The 10,000-nt window shown below is 37.0% G+C and overlaps 1 protein-coding gene across 1 annotated transcript; it reads left to right on the top strand.

Moving 5' to 3' along the window:
* Positions 1-158: 158 nt before the first annotated feature.
* LOC6641926 (lysosomal alpha-mannosidase) lies at positions 159-4,313 on the top strand. Its single transcript, XM_002065016.3, has 7 exons — positions 159-238; positions 810-924; positions 991-1,361; positions 1,421-1,891; positions 1,954-2,564; positions 2,788-3,011; positions 3,068-4,313. Exons 1-7 carry the CDS (start codon positions 174-176, stop codon positions 4,268-4,270), a joined length of 3,060 nt encoding a protein of 1,019 aa, XP_002065052.2. The 5' UTR covers positions 159-173; the 3' UTR covers positions 4,271-4,313.
* The last annotated feature ends 5,687 nt before the right edge of the window (positions 4,314-10,000 follow it).

Here is a 10,000-nt window from a genome sequence, read left to right as displayed (position 1 = left end):
GAACAAAAAGGATTGCCCTTAAAAGGAGATAAAGGATAAAATATGTATCTTTGAAATATTAGTGAAAGAATAGAAAGTGCGGCTACATAATCATTTATTTAGAAGATAGGAATTTCATTACGAAAATCAATTCAATGCTAATAAGAGCCATAACATAATATTATTTAAAATTGATGATTCTTCGGGACAAGGCCATAAGGAAACATTCGGTTAAAGAATATTCGGACAATAAAATACTGTATGAAAACTATATGAAACCAGTACATTTCTTATTAAAATTCAAGTTTTTTAGTTTAAAGCACTTCCTTCAAAACTTTTATAAATTGGAAACAATTTTGTCTGTATAGAGCTGATTTCGGGGATTTTATTGACCAGGCGTTTCTATGTTTAATCTTACACAGTCCTATAGTTAATTCCATCCAAAGTCGCTCAGTTGCATTATAGTCGGCACTTTGTTCATGCATTTTTTATAAATTTTTAATATATGCATTTCAGTTCGTTCTTTTAATAGAAGGCAAGTCTTTGAGAATTGCAAATATCATCGCTTTTGGCTTGACATTTTCGTTAAGAATTTTAAGCTACTAATTTGATGATTATTGTTTTGGACTTTAGAATTGCAATTTACATTGGTGCATCTACCATACCATATCAGATGTTGTATGACTTTTGTGATTCTTGTCTTCTTAAGCAAAGTCTACTAATGAAATAACATAAATAACAGACACCCTGCTCACTCCATCCACCACAGAACTCCAGATATGCACGGTATACTGAAGTTTCTGCGGAGTCTAACTTAATTTATTTTTTAGCTCGAGGTTCGTTTTTGTGCATTTTGTGGACATGAAGAACTTCAGAGTTATAACATTTACTTGTGCCTTACTGTCATTGAGCATAAAACGTTCAGAAGCTGCTTGTGGATTTGAGGTACTTTGATCTCTTCATATACCCTACAAAAAAATATAATAAATACATAAAACCTTTCTTATCAAGTCATGCCCCGAGTTGGACAAGGATAAGATCAATGTGCATTTAATTGCACATTCACATGATGATGTCGGGTGGCTAAAAACTGTTGATCAATATTATTATGGAACTGAAAATCAGATACACCGTGGTAGAGTTGAACGAATTTTCGATACAGTGATTCACGAACTTTTAAAGAACTCAAAGCGTCGTTTCGTACAAGTTGAAATATTATTCTTTTTCAAGTGGTATAACGATCAATCAGAAGATTTGAAATTGGCAGTGAAAAAATTGGTGGACAATGGACAATTGGAGTTTGCAGGTGGCGGTTGGACTATGAATGATGAAGCAACGACTCATTATCAAAGTATTATCGATCAGTACAATGTTGGGTTGAAGTAAATATAATTTACATCTACATAATTCACTTTTGTCAAAAATGTCAATCCTATCTTAGGTTCCTGAGGGATACATTTGGTTCCTGTGGCCGTCCCAATATTGGTTGGCAACTTGATTCATTTGGTCATTCTCGAGAAATGGCGTCGATATTTGCTCAAATGGGATATAGTGGCGAATTTTTCACTCGCATAGATTTTATGGACAAGATAACTCGGAACGATGAATTAAGCCTGGAAATGATATGGCAATCTAGTGAGTCGCTAAGCAACTCAGATATTTTCGCTGCAGTATCTCAAGGCCATTATTCTGAGCCGCTAGGCTTTTGCTTTGATGTCCTTTGCTATGATGATCCAATTATCGATGGAAATCGGTTCGACAACAATGTTCAATTCAAAGTTAATACCTTTTTGAACTATTCAACATGGCTATCGCAATGGGTCAGATCCAATCATGTAATGGTATCCATGGGTGAGGATTTTCGCTTTCAAAATGCAGAAATCAATTTTAGTAATATGGACAAACTCATCAAGTATATACCATAAGTACCCAAAAAGTTCAGTTAATTTTTCATAAATCCTTATATTAATCTAGATATGTAAATGCCCGTCAAAGCAAGGGCTCTCGCGTCAATCTTTTATATTCGACACCGGCTTGTTATCTGAAGGCCATTCATCAGCTTGAGCAAACTTGGCCCAATAAAACCCAGGACTTCTTTCCATATGCTAGCAATATTCATGATGCATGGACTGGCTACTATACTTCGCGCCCCACTCAGAAGCGCTTTATACGAGATGGAAATCATTTCCTTCAGGTGGTCAAGCAGCTAAGTACATTCGCCAATCTCACTGGCCCCCAGCACACAAATGACTTGGATATTTTACGTCAGACCATTGGCTTAATGCAGCATCACGATGCCATTACGGGCACTGAAAGACAAGCCGTGGCCAGCGACTATGATCGCCTTCTAACCGACGCCATAGTTGGTGCCGAAACGAATGCTCGCGATGCTCTCAGAATTCTAACTAATCTTACCACTGGAGAGTTCACCAGTTGTCTTAAGCTAAACATAAGTGTGTGTGCTTTCACTCAGGAGAGTGCCAATAATCTGGTGGTGACCCTTTTCAATTCTTTGGCCCACACATCCACCCAATATGTACGTGTTCCCGTTAAGAATGAGAGTTATGTTATTGCCGACGAAATGGGTAAGTCAGCATTGAATGGTCGATGTAGGAATGTGAATTAGGGGGAATTTGGCCCTTAAAGTATGCAATCAACCACCAAAGAGTTTCCTAAAATATAGAACTTTAGGACGTCCTGTAAAATAAGCCTTTATCGTTGCATATTGCATACTTTTCCCCATATTCTATCTCAAAATTTCACTTACTACAATCTACAAGTTAATAGTGAGAAAGTCTTTTCATTTAGGTCGGGAAGTAACTTTTGAGCTTGTTCCTGTTCCATCGGATGTCTTAGCTATTCAACACCGATCAAATATCACTCAGCACGAATTAGTGTTCAAAGCCTCGGTACAAAAGATTGCCAATTTCTATGTACGAGTTCTCTCTTCCCCAAAAAGTTCTAGTGCTAAGAAAAGGATCCTAGGTTATCAGGGACCTAGTGATGATAATGAACTGGTCATTCAAAATTCGGTAAGAAGTTTGAATATACATATGTAAGCATTATATTAATTTTCTATATTTTCCAGCTCATAAAACTAGTGTTTGACAATAGTACTGGAAAATTGAAAACTGTTGCAATGAACGGAGTTACTGAAAATATTGAACAGACTTTTGCCATTTACAAAGGATATTGGGGAGACAACCAGGGAACGGTAAATCGATCCTCGGGTTCGTATATTTTTCGACCAGATGGGGACATCAAAGAGTTGAGCGATAAGATCGATTTGACAGTTTATAATGGCGACAGAGTTCAGGAAGTACATCAACATGTGAACGAATGGATTTCGCAAGTAATTCGTTTATATGATGGTGTTAATCGTGTGGAGTTCGAGTGGCTAGTTGGACCAATTCCAGCGAATGATAATAGCAGCAAAGAGATAGTGACTCGCTTCAAAAGTGACATCTCTTCGAATGGAGTATTTTACACTGATTCCAACGGTCGAGAGATGCTTCAACGAAAGCGAAACGAACGCGAAGATTTCGATCCTGATTTGACAGAAAAAGTTAGTGCTAACTATTATCCAGTGACGACTAGAATTTCGCTTAAGGATGAGAAGAAACATATGACTCTGCTTAATGATCGTGCTCAAGGTGGTTCAAGTCTTCAAGATGGAATGCTGGAACTGATGATCCATCGTCGTTTACTATCGGATGATTGGTGTGGTGTCGCAGAAGCTCTTAACGAAACACAGTTTGGCAAAGGTTTAGTGGCACGGGGAAAAGTTTATCTCATCCTTAATAATATAACAGAGAAGGCCACAGGAACTGAGAGCTTAAATCAGAAGGAACTTCATCTACCATTCTGGAAATTCTTTAGTAAATCCAACAGCGTTGCTACCGTCCTGCCAAATAAGCTTCCCGACTTTACTGACTTGCCACAATCCATTAATCTTTTGACTCTGGAACCGTATTCGAGTGATGAGATCTTACTTCGATTGGAGCATGTGATGAATCATAATGAAAGCAATGTGCTTAGTTTCAACGTACGAACATTATTTGATACTTTGGCTGGACAAGAGATTCGAGAGACAACATTAGATGGAAACCTGCCACTTGATGAGATGAAGAGACTCAAATTCCATCACGATGTGGATGGTACGGATCCTTCGAAAGTTGAGTATTTCACATCCTCTCACAAGCCATTGACAGCAAATGCATCCATGGCTAATTCCGATTTTAACGTCACCTTTTACCCAATGCAGATCCGTACATTTATTATCAAGCGTTAATAACATTTGCTAAAATAAACCATACACAGATGTGCTACAGAAATCACTGTCAATTTCAATTCCGAGCGTAATCAAAATCGATTTAAAAAAATATAAAAGAAGCTAACTTCGGCTATGCCAAAGTATATATACCCTTGCAGTCCTTGGCAATAATATTTTTACCTTTTTATACCCTTGCAAAAAGGGTATATTAATTTTGGTCAGAAGTGTGCAACGCATAGAAGGAAGCATTTCTGACCATATAAAGTATATATATTCTTGATCAGCACGACGAGACGAGTTCAAATAGCCATGTCCGTCCGTCCGTCCGTCCGTCTGTCCGTCTGTCCGTCCGTCTGGATCAACGCAAACTCCTCCTAGACCGTAAGAGCTACAGAGCTGAAATTTTGCATGTAGGCTTGTATATACTGCAGGCGTTGTATATCTCGGATTCAGCCGGATCGGTTCACTATATCATATAGCTCCCATACAAATGACAAAGTCACGAACAGTGACTTTTCTTAATAACTTCGTTATTTTCTGAGCTATTGTCATAAAATTTAATATTGGTGAGTTAATTACACATATATACGACCGTGCCAAATTTGATCGAGATCGGGTGACTATATCATATAGCTCCCATAGGAACGATCTTTCGAAAACAGTGACTTTTGTCAATAACTTCGTTACTTTTGACGCGATTGTTTTCAAATTAAACATTTGTTAGTTTAATATATCTGTTAATGACTGTGCTGAATTTGATAAAGATCGGGTTACTATATCATATAGCTCCCATAGGAACGATCGGTGGAAAACAGTGACTTTGATCAATATCTTAGTTTTTTCCTATGCTAAGATTGTAGGCCGTTCTTTCGCAAACATTAACCTTTTTAGCTTGAGCGTTTTTCCATTTTGATGGCTATAGGTAAGGAAAGAGTTACCATAAAAGTTGCAAGGGTATACAAACTTTAACGCGGTCGAAGTTAGCCCGGGCCCTCTGGTTAAAATTTCTTTTCCTGCAACTCAATTCATCAATACACAAACAAAACATTTAAATTATTACTCTTTTTACCTCAATTTTTTCTTCTTCTTCTGTGTGTGTATGCATGTGCTCTGGTGATTTGATGATGACGTAGTAGGCAGCAAGCAGCGGTGCCGGCAGCGTTTGTTCCGATTTATGTTGACTGTAACTTGTGTTCTATTTATCCGATCAGATTCAAATTTTGAGATCAATTTCATGGGGATACTCCAAGTTTTATGAAAATGTTTCTTCTATATGATATAGTGGTCCGATCCTGACATACTTTATTTTTCCTGTGTAATAAAAAGCCCCAAAAAAAAATTTCATCCCGATAGCTCTTAAGATGGATAAGAATATATATACTTTATGGGGTCGGAAACGTCTCCTTCTGTGCGTTAACATCATCTGACCAATTTTATAATACCCTCTGCAAGGGATATCGAAGTATGAATGGAATAAAATACTGTTGAACTAAACTTTGTTTACTTTTGGAACGAAATGCATTTAGGCACTCGCTTAAAATGTTTATTCTTATGTTAAATTTATTTTTTTACGTAAACACCATTGAAAAGCGCCCAAAGCGCCCTTACCAACCTGCTGGAACTAGTACGTCTCTATAGAAATTTAAAGAAATTTTTTTTCAATTCATTTTAAAGAATATAAAATAAGTAATTATATAATATAACCACTAACCATAGAACACATAGATGGGACAAACTCATGATTTTTTGATTGCAAACGCTAGCCTAGTCAAGGAACCCCAGAGAACTTCGGGAAAACCCGAACGTTCGTACTCTCAATGAGAGCGTAAAATGGGTAGAGGGCCAAGCAGCTACGAAAAAATTTCAGTCTAGCACAGACTACAGAACGACGAAGGTAGGCCTATGTCGCTTGTGATTTCGTTCTGTCTATGTATGTGTACACTCGTCGGTACATGCTCGGGCTTCGTAGTGTGTGTGTGACGTGAAGTTGTACAACATCGCATTTCAATAGCTCGCTCGACCAAAATTTTTAATTGTCGACAAAACAGCGACAATGCGAATAGGATATGCCCCTGTGGAAAGAATATCAAGAAATATTGCCATCTGCTTAGTATGTATCCCGGTGGCTGTACCGATAGAGTGCTCGCTTCGTGATGTGTCTTGGGGAATGTCCCTGGTTCGATTCCCATTTCGAAACCGACCAATAAGGTTTTTTTTTTCTATTTTTTAATTAAAATAGAATAAAAAAGTAAATTATGCAAAAAATAAAGAAACAAATAAATCAATAAAAATAAAACAATATTATAAAATAGAAAAAACCTTAATTAAGCCGACGATTTCGAGTTGGGATTCGTTCACCAACTTCGCAATTTTTATACCATACACCCATAGGGTGAAATGGTATATTAAAGTCGCCAAAATGTATGTAACAGGCAGAAGGAAGCTTTTCCGACCCCACAAAGTATATATATTCTTGATCAGGATCAACAACCGAGTCGATCTAGCCATGTCCGTCTGTCCGTATGAACACCTAGATCTCAGAGACTGTAAGAGCTAGAGCCACCAAATTTGGTATGTAGACTCGTGTAGTATGTAGAGTGATCAAGTTTATTTCAAATTTTTGCCACGCCCCTTTCCGCCCCCGAAATTTAAAAAAAGCGTTTATCTCAAAAACTATTCCAGCTAGAGACACAATATTTGGTATGTATATTCGCTTAGTAAATGCACACACTTTGTATGTATAAAAATTTTGCCACGCCCTTTTTCGCCCCCGTAATTTGAAAAACTTGATTATCTCCCGTATTGTTTTACCTTATGCAATCCAATTAGGCACACTTAAATTTAATACTAATATCTAGCAAAATACCAAATTTGATCAAAATCGGACAAAAAACAGTCGAGTTATGCATATAAGCGTTTTTCCATAAGGCCGGAGTTGGCCGTTGGCTGGTGGGGGCGCTAGGGTGCTCGTATGATTGTGTGAGCGAGATACTAAGATATGCTTGTAAAAAGCATATGAAAATGCATTTGTTTAATAAAGTTGAAATATTTGCTTTACTGGTGTATGGTATACCTAAGTCGGCGAGACGACTTACTTACTTCATTTTTTTTTTAGTTCTTTTGCAACATGATTTTTATTTTTCCACTTGCAAAAGCGAATAATATCCAACGACGATGTCTTAACGAATGTTAAGTCCAAAAACAGATTTATTGAATTTTCTATTGCGCAACACCATTGTCTTTAGCAACTATCGAAATAGCTGCTATGGGTAATCGTTTCTGTTAATTTTCCAATCGGTACCAGTGAGTCCAAAATAGTTTCAAAAATGAATTGTCTTGATTTTTATGACACCAACATTTTGGTAGATTTCAAAAACAAACTGCCTCAAAATCTCTAAAGATTTCTGTTACACCCCTGAATATAACATTGGTCTTACCTGTACAACATTATTGTGTTATTGAGTTAATTAGATATTTATATATATATATAGCTCCAACAAGTTTTATGCTAAGAAAAGGAATCCACATCCAGTTCAAAATAAAGTAAAAAAAACATATTTAATATTATTCATAACCAGAGGGCCGGGGCTAACTTTGACCCCGTCAAAGTTTGTATACCCTTGCAAGTTTTTTGTGTAAAAGGTCTAATGTTTGCGAAAAAACGGCTTAAGAAATAACGAAGTTATTGATAAAAGTCACTGTTCACCACCGATTGTTCCTATGGGAGCTATATGATATAGTTGCCCGATCTTAATCAAATTCGGCACAGTCATTAATAGTTATGCTAAACTAAGAAATATACATTTTTATGACAATTGCTTCAAAAGTAACGAAGTTATTGACAAAAGTTCCTATGGGAGCTATATGATATAGTCACCCGATCTTGATCAAACTTGGCACAGTCGTTAACAAGCGTAATAAACTCTCTAATATTAAATTTAGACGACAATAGCTAAAAAAATAACGAAGTTATTGAGAAAAGTCACTGTTCGTGACTTTGCCATTTGTATGGGAGCTATATGATATAGTGGTCCGATTCGGCTGAATCCGAGATATACAACCCTTGCAGTATATACAAGCCCCTCTGTAGCTCTAACGGTCTAGGAGGAGTTTGCGTTGATCCAGACTGACGGACAGACGGACCGACGGACGGACGGACGGACGGACGGACGGACGGACGGACGGACGGACATGGCTATATGAACTCGTCTCGTCATGCTGATCAAGAATATATATACTTTATATAATCGGAAATACTTCCTTCTATGTGTTGCACACTTCTGACCAAAATTAATATACCCTTTTTGCAAGGGTATAAAAATATGCAACACATGTTCATGTTAGAGTTAGCCAGGAAACACGGGCTTTTGAATGTGAGACAACATTTTGAGCTTTTTGATGTTTGTCAGAATAAAAAATATTCATAAATTTTAAATAAACTTGCGTTTATGTTATTAAACAGGCTCGATCTCATTTTCGGGACAACAAAAAATTAGCAGGTTGTCTGCATAGCGCTATTTCAAGAAACACCAAGTTCTCTCATCAGCAGACTTTGCTAACCACTCTAGAATTGTAAGGTAATACCAGACAACCTGTTAATTTTTTGTTTTCCCGAAAATGACCTCGATCTTGCTCATTCGAACGAGTGAAATAAATAGGTCGCTAAAATAAACGTCACATTTTTTTTTTGCAACATGTATGATCATGCTAATGATTAAAGGTCAAAATATGATCAAGAACGGTTTAAAGATTTGCATACATTTAAAATTTTTGCTGCCGATTGCAGTCTACTAAAAATTCAAATAGCCTATAAATATTGACGGATTTAGAGTAGGGTGGGCTACTCAGCGTATCTTGTTGTTTTGTTCCTGACTTTGAAAACAAATTATTCCATATGAGCACTCAAATAAAAAGTTAATTCACTGTGTCACTATTCACCAATTATAGATTCAGCTATAATGTCACGGCACCTTGTCCGCTATTTTAACATCATCCCAACAATATTTAAAATTTACAAAATTGAAAAAAAATAAATGAAGTAAGTCGTCTCGCCGACTTGGGTATACTATACACCAGGTGAAACAAATATTTAAAAACCAAATGCATATCTATTAAATTGTTTTAACATATGCTATCTCGCTCACTCTACAAACACACGAGCACTCTGGCGCCGCCACTAGCCAACGGCCAATTCTGCCCTTATGGATCGCGTAGCAAAATACGTTCATACGTATATTTTGTATGTTTCTAGTCCGATTTCAATCAAATTTGATAGTTTGATAGAAATAGATGAGATACATTAGTCTGCCAAATTTGATCGCAATGGTCAAAAAATTCCAAGAGCCGATCGGTTTTTTCTAAATTATGGAGGCGGAAGTGGGCGTGGCAACATATTAAAATATATGTATTCTGCGCGCATACTAAGCCAATATACATTCTAAATTTGGTGACTTTAGCTTTGTTAGTTTTCGAGAAAATCAGTTTTGTTTAATTTTCGGCGGCGGAAATGGGCGTGGCAAAATTTTTAAATAATCAATTATGCTAGCTTACATACCAAATTTAATGTCGGTAGCCTACATAGTTTTTAAGAAAATCTGTTTTTTGTAAATGCCGGGGGCGGAAGGGGGCGTGGCAAAAATTTGAAACAAACTCGATAAGTGTACATACTACACGAGACTGCATACCAAATTTGGTGGCTCTAGCTCATATAGTCTCCGAAATCTAGGTGTTCATACGGACAGACGGACG

This window comes from Drosophila willistoni (genome assembly GCF_018902025.1).
Source record: "Drosophila willistoni isolate 14030-0811.24 chromosome 2R unlocalized genomic scaffold, UCI_dwil_1.1 Seg167, whole genome shotgun sequence".
Taxonomy (NCBI): Eukaryota; Metazoa; Arthropoda; class Insecta; order Diptera; family Drosophilidae; genus Drosophila; species Drosophila willistoni.
The sequence above is the reverse complement of the archived record's forward strand: the minus strand, read 5'-3'. Positions and strand labels throughout refer to the sequence as shown.